Consider the following 14,714-nt stretch of genomic DNA (forward strand, 5'->3'; position numbering starts at 1 on the left):
TGGGGGGCTGTGTCGACACCGGAGTTTTTTATCTGAACTTTGAACTATTTTTAACATAATATCTATCTCAAAATTTTCATCTGATGCATTTAGGGCGTGGAGGAGTGGAGACTATTTGCCCTCCGATCTCTTTTGACTCTTAAAAAGTGAACTAGAACTTTCAATTTCCAATCAAATGAGCACTCTCCGAAGTTTATACGAGCATCCCTTCCATAAGAACTATATACACCCCTAGTGCATTATTCTTAATGCATGCCTCCGGGGTCTGACAGTTTCTGTTAATTCAGGATTTTTTCTTATCTGACCATTGAACTATTTTTAATGAAATAGATATTATAAAAATTGAATCGGACGGGCCTGGGGAAAAAAGGGTGTGTGTGTTGGGGGGAGGGGGGCATTTGCCCTCAGGGATCTTTTAAATCTAAAAAATTGAACTAGAACTTTTAATTTCCAATCAAATGAGCCCCCTCTGAAGTTTATACGACCATTCCTTTCATAAGAACCATATACACCCCCAGGACAACACTTACAACGCCTATCCCCCGGGCTCTGGGGGAGTTTTTGTTATCTAATTTTTGAACAATTTCCAAAACACTTGCTATCTCAAAATTTGTATCGGACAGGTTTGGGAAAAAAGAGCGTGGGGGAGGGGCTAGTTTAACTCTCTTGACTCTTAAGGAGTAAACTAAAACTTTCAATTTCCAATCAAATGAGCCCTCTATGAAGTTTATACGAGCATCCCTTTCAGAAGAACCATACATGCCCTTAGGGCATAACTTAGAACGCCTTCCCTTGTGCCCTGGGGGTTGTATTAACACCGATTTTTTTCTTATCCGACCTTTGAACTATTTTTAACAAAATGTCTATCTCACACTTTTCATCAGATGGGTTTTGAAAAAGAAGGTGTGGAGGGGGGGGGCTAGCTGACCTCGGATCCCTTTTGATTATTAAAAAGTAAGCTCGAACTTTCAATATCCAATCAAATGAGTCCTCTATGAAGTTTATACGAGCATCCCTTTCACATGAACAATATATGCCCCAGGGCATAACTTACAACACCTGCCCCCGGGACCTGGGGGGTTGTGACGACACCTGAGTTTTTTTTTATCTGACTTTAGCAAATTTTAACTTAATGGCTATCTCAAAATTTTTATTGAATGCAAATAATTTCTTAGACCACACTGCTTTTGTTTAATTTTTTGTTATTGAATGCATTTGAGGAAAAAAGGGCGTGGGGGGGGGGGCTAGTTGCCCTCCAATCTCTTTTGACTATAAAAAATTTAAATAGAACTTTCAATTTCCAGTCAAATGAGCCATCTTTGAATTTTTTACGACCATCCTACCAATAAGAACCCCATATTCCCCCAGGATATAACTTACACCACCTGCCCTCGGGCCCTGGGGGGCTGTGTTGACCACTGAGTTTTCGTTATAGGGTCTTTGAACTATTAAAAAAAAAGCTATATCAAAGTTCTTATCGGATCGGTTTGAGGAAAAAAGGGCGTGAAGGGGAGGGGGGGGGGAGGGATAGGTGCCCTCCAATTTCTTTTGACTCTTAAAAAGTGAACTAGAAATTTTCAATTTCCAAACAAATGAGCCCTCTCTGAAGTTTACACGAGCATCCCTTCCATAAGAACAATATATGCCCCCAAGGCGTGACAACGCCTGTCCCAGGGCCCTGGAGGGTTGTGTCGACACCAGAATTTTTTTTTATCTGGTCCTTGAACTATTTTCAACAAAATGGCTATCTTAAAATTTTTATTGGATGGATTCGGGAAAAGAGGGTTTGAGGGGGGGGGAGCTGGTTACCCTCCAATATCTTTTGACGCTTAAAAAGTGAACTAGAACTTTCAATTTCCAACCAAATGAGCCCTCTCTGAAGTTTATACGAGCATTCCTTCCATAAGAACCATATATGCCCCCAGGGCATAACTTATAACTCTTGCCCCTGAAGACTGTGGGGGGAGTGTCCTGTTCAAACATATAATTTCTAGAACTTTCAACTACGTTAAAAAAAATGGCTATATCAAAATTTTGATTGGATGTGTTTGGGGAAATGGTGGGCGTGGAAGGGGTGTCAGTTGCCTTAGAATCACTTTCCACTATTGAAAAAGGAACTAGCCATTTCAATATACAATCAAATAAGCCCCTTTTTAAGTTTTTACGACAATGCTTTCTATAAAAAACCTCACATGCCCCATGGCGTAACTTACAATCCTTACCCTGTGGATTGTTGGGGGGGGGCTGTCTTCCACAAAGACCTGATTTACTGAACGTAAAACTACGTTTAATAAAATGGCTATCTCAAAATTTTGATTAGATGTGTTTGGGGAAAAGGTGGACGTGAGAGGGGGGCTAGTTGCCCTCTATTCACTTTCGACTATTAAAAAGCGGCACTAGCCCTTTGAATTTCCAATCAAAAGTGCCTTTTCCTAGGTTTCTACAACAACATCGTCTATAAAAACCTTATATGCACCCAGGGCATAAAACTAATTCATCACCTCAAGTGTTGTGGGGTTGTGCCAATCTCAAAATCGTATTTTTTACCTGGGACACAACTGCACTGTTTAACGCGGCTATCTCAAAGTTTTCACTACAGGTATTTGGGGTAATGATGGGTGTGGGGGGGGGGCTAGTTGCCTTCCAATCACTTTCGACTATTAAAAAGGCCACTAGCCCTTTGAATTTACAATCGAATGAGCCTTTTTAGAAGATTCTACGACAACCCCTTCTATAAAAACCTTATATGCCCCCAGGGCGTAACTTAAAACCCTTGCCCTGAGGGTTGTGGGGGAGTGTGCTCCTCAAAAACATATTTTCTATCTGGAAATCAACTACGCTGAACAAAATGGCTCTCTCACGAAAAACACCTCTAAGACCTTGTTGCAGTGCTGACAGTCATAAAAAGAAGAAGCTAGCGAAGTTAGGTCCAACATTAAATGAAGCAAGACAAAAATAATTTTTATTGATACACAACCACCTCAACCACCCCCTCCCGTAGTCAAAGTATATCGAAACCGAGAAGCAGTCGTGAAGTTCACACACTTCAGGTCTATGCTCTCAAGCGATGGATCAGTCGAGAGCAAAAACAACGCACAAATCGCCAAGGATTCCTCCTTCTTAACAAAATTTGCCACGACCCTATTGTCAGCCTTCTCGCAAAGGTCCAGATATTCGACACATTTGTAGACCCAGTCCTTCTGTACGGCTCAGAAACTTGGACAGCAACCATTCGAGAAAGCTGGCATGACTCAAACCAAAGGACTAAGAAAGACAGAAGGATTCTGCCGGTACGATTTCATCCGCAACACCAACCTCCTGACCCATGCGATGCAGATTCTATTTTTCCTGCAAGTAGCGCCAGTGGGAACCCCCTATCGTATCGCTTACAATTTCCACCCCGTGACCACAGGGTGGAAACGATCACGGGGTCGTCCAAAAACGGTGGCTCACTTAGTCGGTTAAAACCGAAAAAACAAAAACAAAGAACTTTAAAAAAAATCTAAACATACAATCGAAGTCATCTTTCCAATTAAGGAAGCAACTGATCTGAGCGTTTCAATTACATATTTGGACTGAGAGGAGTAAATTCAAATTACAACTGAATTGGTGTTGAATAGCTCAATTGCATAATTCGAATCCTTGATCTTTATTCGACTTTTACTTTGTAATTTCTCCTAGTTCTTCAATCTTTTGTCAGTTTTGAACGTCTTCATTTTTTTCCTTTTTGGATATACACTACTTTTGGTTATCGCCTTCGTTTTGCTTGCGTCAAAGATGCTTTGTCACTTATAATGGCTAGAAACTTATGATATAATTCAATTTATTTTGCTATAATAGCAGTGAGTTCCGATTTTAAGTTATTTTATCAAATTTTAGGAGTTCTGCCAGTGATTTGGTGGGAAGTTAGCAATTAGATTACAATTCATTTATTATCATAGAATTGTATAATTGAGAATTAAGCCAATCACTAATCTGAAAACAATCAAGTGATGTTATGCAACGGATTCTTGAAACAACCACACTGAGGCAACAAAGAGACCTAAAGCGCTCTTAGATTACCGAACTCACAAGAGAGTACACGTTTTTTATGCTTGAGCCGTGAGTCAACTGAAAATTTATCACTACAGCGATTGAATAGTGTCAGTAAGTTTCACCAAAAGATGACAAATTTTTTGCATAGTTTGGCAAGTATACACTGGTTTTTGTCACGGCTGGGGAATAGGGTTGAAATTTTGAAGAACAATTTTATTTTTTTTGGGGGGGGAGGGGAGGGGGTTCTTTCCTTCTGTTATGCCTGTCGTCCAATGGACTCTTGGATAGTTATTACAGAACTTCTTTTCCTAATATCTTTAATGAATAGCGTCTCTTATTTTCCTTCTTGATAATTGTTGGTAATTTTCCTTTTGGTAATTGTTGGACCTAGTAAACTTAATCTCTTAAAACAGCGCCAAAGATCTAGTAACTGCACATCACATTATATAACAACGCTGTTCAATTTCCTTCCGCCAAAACTAGCCAGAAGCACTAACACATAATAGATATTCATGAAAATTAAAATTGCAGCATTCTTGACGGCAAAATGGGGGGGGGGGCAAGTTTTATTTTGAGTATTGATAGACTGCAAGGATATTGATAGAACGTGAAATACTTTTTTTTCTTTTCTGGGTAATTGTTAACAAAAACCAGGTGAGTATTTTTCTGTTCTATCTTTTCCTTCTTCTCTATTTTTTCTTATGATTTTCGCAGATCATCAGAGCTAAAAAGGAAAACGTTTTGTTCTATCTTTTCCTTCTTCTCGATTTTGTTATGATTTTTGCAGATCATCAGAACTAGAAAAAAAAGAAAGAAAGAAAAAAAGATTTAAGGCCAGACTTGGCAAAAATTCCAAACGAGAATAATAAGAACTACGAAAGCGACCAGTCGACTCCAAATCTGAAATTTATTTTGGGCCATATTCTAAATATTATTTTTATCAGCAGAAACTGTTTATAGTTTGAAATGATTGTCATTAATATAAACAGTCATTGTTAACGACCAAGAAATCCAAGAAGGGCAAGCCCAAAAGGACCAATCTAAGTTTTTGAAGTTTTAATCCTGGGCTAAAAAGCGGTGGGGGAGCAGCTTTATATTAAATTTGGGTTGAAAAGCGAGGATTTGATTAATTTATCCTTGGTGAGGGAGGATAGGATTTAGGACAGAGAAGGAAATTTTTGGGAAGGTTTAGGTTGGGGGCCGGCCCCTATTTTTGCCCGATGTGTGGACGTGTAAATGACAATCTCTTCCATTTTGTATTCCAGTGTAAAAAACTGTCTGAGTAGCAGAATGGATGTTCAGAAAAAATGTCTGGGAGGGAGTGTTGGTTAATTGAGCAGATTTCTGAGAAGAATGCGTGTGCTTCTAAACAGGGGTTAAAAATGGGGAATTATGTTTGAGGGGAGAGTTTGTTAAGGTTCTTAGGAGCTGAATTTTGTTATGGTTGTCGTTTGTCGGCTAGAAATGTTTACCTTTTTGTTGTTTCTGTTTCTTCCTTCGCTTTTGGTTTGTATTATTTGAAGTTGTGTTTTGTTTTTCGGGCTATTTTTGCTGTTATATTTCTGTGTTGCTATGGCCCGCGGGTTTTTGCAATAAAACATTATCTTATTATCCTCGTATATTGGTAAGGTTTGAGTTTTATTAGATTTTTACTGATGCCAGACCTTATTTTTACAATAGTATTTTCGAAATAATCTCTTACACCACACTGCCTTTGCACGTACTAATAAATGAAATTAAAATATCGAAAAACGGGTATAGTATTTTAAGTAAATTTTCAACTATTTCGTTTGAAATATTACACTTTTTTCTGTATGTCCATTTCATTTTATCTTCAATAGTTTTTGGCTGATGTGACGGATGTGGCGATGTGGCGGAAAATGTGGGTGCTGATGTGGCGAACAGGGACAGTTTCAGTTTTTTCAGTTAAAATTTTCTGGAGTTCGATATCATCATTATCACAATTATTGGTACACGAGACTTTTATAAAAGCTAAAAATATAGGACGAAAGTCATTACACTCAAAAAAGACTCGGAGGACAATGAAGATAAAAATTGAAAAATCTTGGCTTAAAATGAACTCTTTTCTTTAAGCCTTTGAAGCGCAGAGCACATAGGGGGGCTGATTTGGAGTCAGTGGTGGTTCTGGCTTTTCTTGTGCCCACGACAAAATCTTTATTAGCCTCCCCCCTCCCTGTCTCCCAAATATTTTAACAAAACTTCCATTTATTAACATCATTTTTCATTTATTTAAATGTGACTTTTCTTGTTTTACATGGAAAAAATGAAAATTTTGGATTCAATTTTCTTATACTTACTGCCAACTGCGCCCTCTAATTTGTTTTAATAACAACACAATTTCTAAAATTACAAAATGATTATAAATGTTTTATTATTTATTAAAATTTTTTTACCCTTATAATTTCTGCGCCCAGGGCAAGTGCTCCCTGTGCCCCTCCCCCCCCCCAAAAAAAAAAAAACTGTCTCTATGTGAACTCCACACAGTGGAGTAATATCCACTTACCTGATTAGACGTAAATGCGCAAGCATTTCCAAGCGTAGCTAACACTTTGACAACTATACCTTTGTCTTGAATTCGCAGAAGTTTCAATAGACTTTTGGCTTCATCTTTCGTTAGTAACCTTAAAAAGAAATAAAAATAAACAACACTTATTGGGGAATACCCCTCCGAATTTTTTTTCTGAAGCTATGGGACTCATACTAGGACAATTAAAGCTTTAGCTTAAACTGGATTAATCAAACTAATTGAGTTAAAATAAAAACTGTAGCTTTGAGTTAATATTAAATGAAAGATAGAACCAGTTAATTTCGTTAGCAATTTTATTACCTCTTACATTTTATTAATTCGTTACCTTTTTAGCTTTACCTTTTCGTTATCGATTGGCTACGTCTGATAGCCGATGAATTCGCTATTTTCTTTCCTTGTGTCAGTTCATATACAATATAAATAGTTAATAAAATCAGAGGTGTAATTTGCTATGGGACAGAAGGGGGGGGGGCAACGACTCCCTGCAGCTGACATTTAGCTTCTTCAACAATAATGTCAAAACTAAGAGAGGCCAAGAGGCGGATCCAGGAGAGAGAGCCCCCCCCCAAGATTTATCTGGCTCCCTCATTTGTTTTTTCTCTTTTTTTTTTACAAAATAGACTTGTCAATTTGTTCAATTATTGGCACCCTTGTCACAATTCCCCTCCCCCAAGATTTTGCTCTAGATCCGCCTTTTGATAGGCCTACATAATTCAATTATTCACAGAAACAGATCAGTTTTCTTTAACATACCTTTGCCTTTATGGTAAGTACTATATGGCTCACTTTTCATTCGGTCATTTTTACTTGACTTGGCGACCTGGAGCTCCAACCCCCCCCCCACCACCAGGATTTTGAAGAAATTACGCCCCTGAATAAAATATGCTATTTCGAAATCAAGATTTGTCAAAAGAACAATTTTATGAATAAAAATAATGGTGACAAACAAAGGGATCATGACTGTACCTTGCAATTTCCTCAAGGAAAGCCATTCACTATAATGCACCAGTATTTCGTATAATTTCCTTGAAATGATTTTTGCATCTAAAAAGTTCAAGAAATAATTTTTTAAGTGTTTGGGACCCTCTCCCCAGGAAAAAAAAAATCTATTTTGGCCCAAAAACTGTGTTTGTCCAGCAAAAAATAACATCTGATATAGCCCCTCCATCCTCACTAGAACACGCTGTTTAATTTATCTACCTAAATCTCATTAGCAAAATTTTCCCTCAAATTTTGGCGATATTTGCTTAAATTTTATCTGAGGTTAAATAGTTTAAAAAGAAGGATACTCGAGAGCCCTCGTGCGACAAGAAACACAGTCTTGAAGAGAAAAATCAACACCACTATCAATCGGGCCTCAGCCATGTTTTAAGGTTATAATGAAATGACTTATAGAAGCCATTGCTTTTATTGCTTATTAGTCCAGGAAGGGAACGGTTTGACCGGGAACAAATTGCAATAGAAATGATTCTTTCTTTACCCGACTCAGAAAAATGCGCTGATTCCAAATATACAAAGTTTGTTCTCGAGTTGTTAGACAGATATTTTCTTTTTTAGGTTGAGGTTGATTTTTAGGAGGGGACATGCGTGCTTCCATATAAATACGTACAACAACAAAATTGATGTCTAGAATACGGTACCAGATCACGATGAGTATGAAAATAACCTTTATTTGAACGTAAAATTAAAACTTTCATTTATCTTTTTAAGTTGAACGATGAATATATAGAAAACTACTAAAAATTATGTTTTTGAGGTTGATGTTGATTTTGAGGATGTAAAATCCATGTTTTAATATAAAGGCGTACAACAACGAGATTAATGTCTAAAATAGGGTACTAGATCAGCGTGATTATGTAAATATTTTTTATTTGAAAGTAAAATTAGGACTTTCATCTAAATATTTTATCAGTTCATAATCCTTTCGCGATTGATGGGACCTCACAGTCTCAGCAGGTAAAAATCCTTCAGGTGATTTTAAATCTATCATTACAGTGATAAAACCTGTTCCATCGTGTTTTGCCTTATCTGGCGGATAACAGGTCAAAGTTGTGTTCAGTCAGTGAGATTTGTTTAGCTGATGATGAAGTTCTGCTGTTTAATTTTTTTCAAAAAATGTAAGAAGTCAGGTTTTTTTATTTATGATAGCAGGTTGCAGCATAATAATCTCAAGAGTAAAACTGGAAGATTTTTGCTGATGTGTAAGAAAACATTTTGGTATAGAAAAAAATATGATAAAGCCCTGTGGATGCCCGCTGTGATGGATTCTATTATAGAGACATTGCAGTCCCAGTGGGCAAGGCCCTAGTCCGGTGGTGACTTTTAATTCCCGTTCGTCGAAGTTGGTAAAATGGCGCTTTTGAAAATGCTTGATGATAATCAGTTTCTAAATCCGCAGTAATCTTGGACTTGTTGTTCTGTTTTATTTTCGTTTGCTATGGCTTATGACGTTTTAGTTTGGCTGACACTGCTTATCAAACACGCTCTCTCTCCCTCTCTTCTTCCCTCTCTCTCTCTCTCCCTCTGTCTCTCTCTCTCTCTTTCTCTCTCTCTCTCTCTCTCTCTCTCTCTCTCTCTCTCTCTCTCTCTCGATCTTAAAAACATTAAACCAGTTTAAATTTAGCTATATCTTTTTAGGTTGAACGATGAATGTATAGAAAACTACTCTTAAACTTGAAATTGTCGATATGAATCGTATCACTTGCTAAGAATAAATAGCGGAAGAGTCGGGAAAGGTCATTTTGGGAGAGAAAGGTTCAGATTCAGTAAATGAAGCTAGTCGATCAAGGAAGCGTGAAGATGTCATAACATTTATTGGGAATCCTGACCGTAAGTCATGCAGGTCTAGCTTCACAAACAAGATATCTAATCATCAGTACTAGTCACCGTTATCGCAGGTAAAACAGATTCAGAGGCGAGAATCTTCCTGTTTATCTGGAAAGTTCAACTTCAACTCCGAGTGTCTCTTCTGCTCTACGCCAGTTATCTTTAACAGACCGAAGAAGAAAGAAGACAGTTTCAAGATTAGAACGATAGACTTTGAAAACACACTCAGAGAGTATTGGGGAAAAAGAACTGATGACTGGTCAGGAGCAGTGATGACTAGAATTCTTGCTGCCACTGCCAATCTAAACGCTGCTGATGTAGTTTACCAATCCTGCTACTCAAACTTTCTAACGGAACGTAATATCCCCAACAAGTATAGCGGAATTCCTTCACAGTCTGGAAAACGAAAATCTAGTCGACCACAGAACTTGGATCAGAACGAGGCGTTCGAGAAAGTTGTCGAGTTTTTCCAGCCTAACGATGATGAGCAACTAACACTGAATGATCTTGTTAGTATGATGAACGAGCTCATGGGCGATTCACAGGATTCAGGATGTAGTGAAAGATACATGAAAAAGAAGATGCGAGAGAGATTTGGTGAAAGCGCAGTTTTTGCAGAGATAAACGGCAGACAGAACGTCATTACGCTAAGAGCCTCAGCTCATGCCATTCGCCACGAGTATTACTTAAAGCCAAAAAATGTCGACGTGGAACTGGAGAAGGAAGCTATCGTCCGAGCTGCACAGCTATAATCAAAAGTGATGCCAAAGGTATTAAGCAACAAATGGATGTGTATCCCAATTCTGAAAACCTGGGGGAGATAACAGACAACCTCGAATACCTACCCTCATCTTTGCGGCTTTTTCTCAACACTCTGTTCGTAGGAGACAAAACAGACAGGAAGGTTGCGTCAATAGGTCAGTGCATGTTACAAGCCTGTCGGCCAAAGGCAATCAGACCACTTCTTAAGATTGGATTAGCTGTCCAGTTGCATCATCAGTTTGGCAGCCACTTTCTAATTAACATGCTCAGTGCTATGGGTTTCAGCTCATTATATTACGAGACGAAGCTCTTCGAGCGTAACGCTGCGGTTTCTAACAGCATAAACATAGAAGGACTGGAAGGAACTTTTCGCACGCAGCACATAGCTGATAACGTCGACCACAACGTCCGAACCCTTGATTGGAACGGCACTTTTCACGGCATGGGCATAATTGTTTCTGTGACGCCACTGTTGAGGTCTTCAACAGTACTTGAGAGGAGATAGTTCGTTACGTCAAGGCAGATAACTGAACCGAACCGAATTCCCATTAAGTATCTCGGACAGACACTAGGACAACCTAACCTTCTGTACGATCCGCTACCACGAGCCTCGATTCTGGATCCCTCAAAATATTGCGACTTACTATGGAAGATATCAAGAGTTTTTCCTGCACCCTTGCCTAGCTGGCAGGGAGCTATGAGCGAGCTGTATGTTGACACGCAGTCAGGCTCTTACACAGGGAAAGCCTCCATTCTCTTCATGCCCATGATAGATATGAGCCCAAGTGATCCCATTTGTATCTACTCCACACTCAGCTTCGTTTGCGAACAGTGTTCCAGATACGGTGCGACTCCAGTACTGACCTTCGATCAGCCACATTACTGGAAAGCTCTTACCATTATTGCTGCCGAGACGGAGGCAAGTCCTATAAAAAAAATCGTCCTGCGGTTGGGTAGCTTCCACACACTCATGAGTTACATTGGGGCTGTTGGACAGATTATGGAAGGCTTTGGACTTCAAGACACGTTGGAAATAATATATGCGCCAAATGCTGTTTTACAAATCATTTCTGGGAAAGCCTGTTTCAGAGCTATACGAGGACACATACTCACTGACTGGGCACTGAACACACTTCTCTTCACTGAACTTTACGGCACTGAAGATGGCGCTAATTCGACAGACACGGAAAAAATATTCAGTGCCTCCGACGAGCTTATGGAGTTCTTCACTGTTTATCTCGGTGCATTGGAAGGTCACACAGACATGAGAAGTATAGAGGAAAATCTGTCCCTGGCAGAAGTCGTCAAGAAATATTCTTCTCTTAAACAGTCACATTCGGAAAAGTCGCTTACGGCAGAACTGTGGATACAATACATGGAAATTATAGACATGCTGAAGAAGTTCATCCAAGCAGAGCGTACGGGGAACCGGGATCTTCACTTTCATGTAGTTGAAGCTATGTTGCCGTATTTCGCAGCGTCCAACTGCTTCCTATATGCGAAGTCTGCCAGGGTGTACCTGCAAAATATGAAACAGCTGGAAACTACCAATCCCGACGTGTTTGACAATTTTCAGAACTAGAGCCATGTTATCCGCAGATTCTAAAAATTTTGGGCGGGCCTGTCGTCAGATCTGGTCATTGAGCAGGTCTTCCTGCGCTCGTTGAAAACTAACGGCGGTCTTACAAGGGGAAGCGGCATGAGTGAGTTGCAGAGGCTGAATTGGTTACTCTCAGCACCAACTTGCAGTGCAATTAATTCGTCGATGCAAACTTTTGCTAAGGTCCAATACGAGACGAGCGAACAGCACAAAGAAGTTAGAGAGTCGAGGATTGAACGCGACAACACATGACATTAGCAAGCTCCTTTGCTTTCTTGCTGAGAATACCCCTTTCGCAGAAGACCATAGCTTGCGAAACATTACCTCTGGAGTTACGGCTGATGAAAAAGTCAACGTCGACACAGCTAGATCCGTCGGACAAAAAATCATGGGTAGCATGACAGGGGAAAACGTCAACACGTACACATTCAACACAGGTCAGTCTTGAAGAGAAAAATCAACACCACTATCAATCGGGTCTCAGCTATGTTTTAAGGTTATAGTGAAATGACTTATGGAAGCTATTGCATATATTACTGAGATAAATATAAGGAGACCTAAAAGCCCAATAGACAAAAAAAACAAAGGCCAGTATTTAAGAGACGATTAAACCGATCTCAACCTCGTGTCTCAGATATGGTTTAAGTGCAATGTTTCATTTCATATGGAAGCTCTTTATTTTGGTTATTTTTTAACTTTTTTATATTATGTAGTTTTATATAAGTGTACTCGTGAGACCTACTGAGACTAAAAAAAAAGGACAAACTTTTAGAGACCAATAAACACAACTCACAATCAGGTCTCAGCTATGTTTTAAGGTTATAGTGAAATGACTTATAGAAGCTATTGCTTTTATTGCTTATATAACTTTTTTATATTGCTTATATATAAAGAAGGATACTCAAGAGCCCTCTTGCGACAAGAAACACAGGTCAGTCTTGAAAAAAAAAATCAACATTACTATCAATCGGGTCTCAGCTATGTTTTAAGTTTATAGTGAAATGACTTATGGAAGCTATTGCCTTTATTGCTTATATAACTTTTTTATATTGCTTATATAAAAAGAAGGATACTCGAGAGCCCTCCTGCAACAAGAAACACAGGTCAGTCTTGAAGAGAAAAAACAACACCACTATCAATCGGGTCTCAGCTATGTTTTATGGTTAGAGTGATATGACTTATAGAAGCTATTGCTTTTATTGCTAATATAACTTTTTTATATTGCTTATATAAAAAGAAGGATACTCGAGAGCCCTCCTCCGACAAGAAACACAGGTCAGCCTTGAAGAGAAAAATCAACACCACTATCAATCGGGTCTCAGCTATGTTTTAAGGTTATAGTGAAATGACTTATAGAAGCTATTGCTTTTATTGCTTATATAACTTTTTTATATTGCTTATATAAAAAGAACGATACTCGAGAGCCCTCCTCCGACAAGAAACACAGGTCAGCCTTGAAGAGAAAAATCAACATTACTATCAATCGGGTCTCAGCTATGTTTTAAGGTTATAGTGAAATGACTTATAGAAGCTATTGCTTTTATTGCTTATATAACTTTTTTATATTGCTTATATAAAAAGAAGGATACCCGAGAGCCCTCCTGCGACAAGAAACACAGGACAGTCTTGAAGAGAAAAATCAACACGACTATCAATCGGGTCTCAGCTATGCTTGAAGGTTAAAGTGAAATGACTTATATAAGCTATTGATTTTTTTGATTATATAAGTGTTTTATATTTCTCATATAAAAAGAAGGATACCTGAAAGCCCTCCTGCGACAAAAGACACAGGTCAGTCTTGTAGAGAAAAATCAACAGCACTAACAATCGGGTCGCAGCTATGGTTGAATGTTATAGTGAAATGACTTATGGAAGCTATTGCTTTTGTTGCTTATTTAACTTTTTTATATTAATTATATAAAAAGAAGGATACTCGAGAGCCCTCCTGCGACAATAAACACAGGTCAGTCTTGAAGAGAAAAATCAACACCACTATCAATCAGGTCTCAGCTATGTTTTAAGGTTATAGTCAAATGACTTATAGAAGATTGCTTTTATTGCTTAAATAACTTTTTTATATTGCTTATATAAAAAGAAGGATACTCGAGAGACCTCCTGCCACAAGAAACACAGGTCAGTCTTGAAGAGAAAAATCAACACCACTATCAATCCGGTCTCAGCTATGTATTAAGGTAATAGTGAAATGACATATCGAAGCTATTGCTTTTATTGCTTATAAAACTTTTTTATATTTCTTATATAAAAAGAAGGATACTCGAGAGCCCTCCTGCGACAAGAAACAAAGCTCAATCTTGAAGAGAAAAATCAACACCACTATAAATCAGGTCTCAGCTATGTTTTAGGTTAAAGTGAAATGACTTATTGAAGCTATAGCTTTTATTGCTTAAATAACTTTTTTATATTACTTATATAAAAAGAAGGATACTCGAGAGCCCTCCTGCGACAAGAAACACAGGTCAGTCTTGAAGAGAAAAATCAACACCACTATCAATCAGGTCTCAGCTATGTTTTAAGGTTATAGTGAAATGACTTATGGAAGCTATTGCTTTTATTGCTTAAATAACTTTTTTATATTGCTTATATAAAAAGAAGGATACTAGAGAGACCTCCTGCGACGAGAAACAAAGCTCAATCTTGAAGAGAAAAATCCACACCACGATCAATCAGGTATCAAGCTATGTTTTAAGGTTATAGTGAAATGACTTATGGAAGCTCTTGCTTTTATTGCTTAAATAACTTTTTTATATTATTTATATAAAAAGAAAGATACTCGAGAGCCCTCCAGCGACAATAAACAAATCTCAATCTAGAAGATAAAAATCAACACCACTACACATCGTGTATGATCTATGGTGTAAAGGTATAGTTAAATGACATATGGAGCTATTGCTGTTGTTTATTAAATAACTTTTTTATATTAAT

General features: G+C 38.2%; 1 protein-coding gene across 1 annotated transcript in view; it reads right to left on the bottom strand.

Moving 5' to 3' along the window:
* LOC148955003 (uncharacterized) overlaps positions 1-14,714 on the bottom strand; it is a 77,530-nt gene that overhangs the window by 11,264 nt on the left and 51,552 nt on the right. Inside the window, exon 4 of the mRNA XM_089099634.1 lies at positions 6,560-6,677. Within this exon, the coding sequence (XP_088955760.1) occupies positions 6,560-6,677 (118 nt within the window). The remainder of the gene's footprint in view (positions 1-6,559; positions 6,678-14,714) is intronic.

The sequence above is a fragment of the Artemia sp. Qi Xiang Cuo genome, chromosome 2 (genome assembly GCF_049724085.1).
Source record: "Artemia sp. Qi Xiang Cuo chromosome 2, ASM4972408v1, whole genome shotgun sequence".
Classification (NCBI taxonomy): domain Eukaryota; kingdom Metazoa; phylum Arthropoda; class Branchiopoda; order Anostraca; family Artemiidae; genus Artemia; species Artemia sp. Qi Xiang Cuo.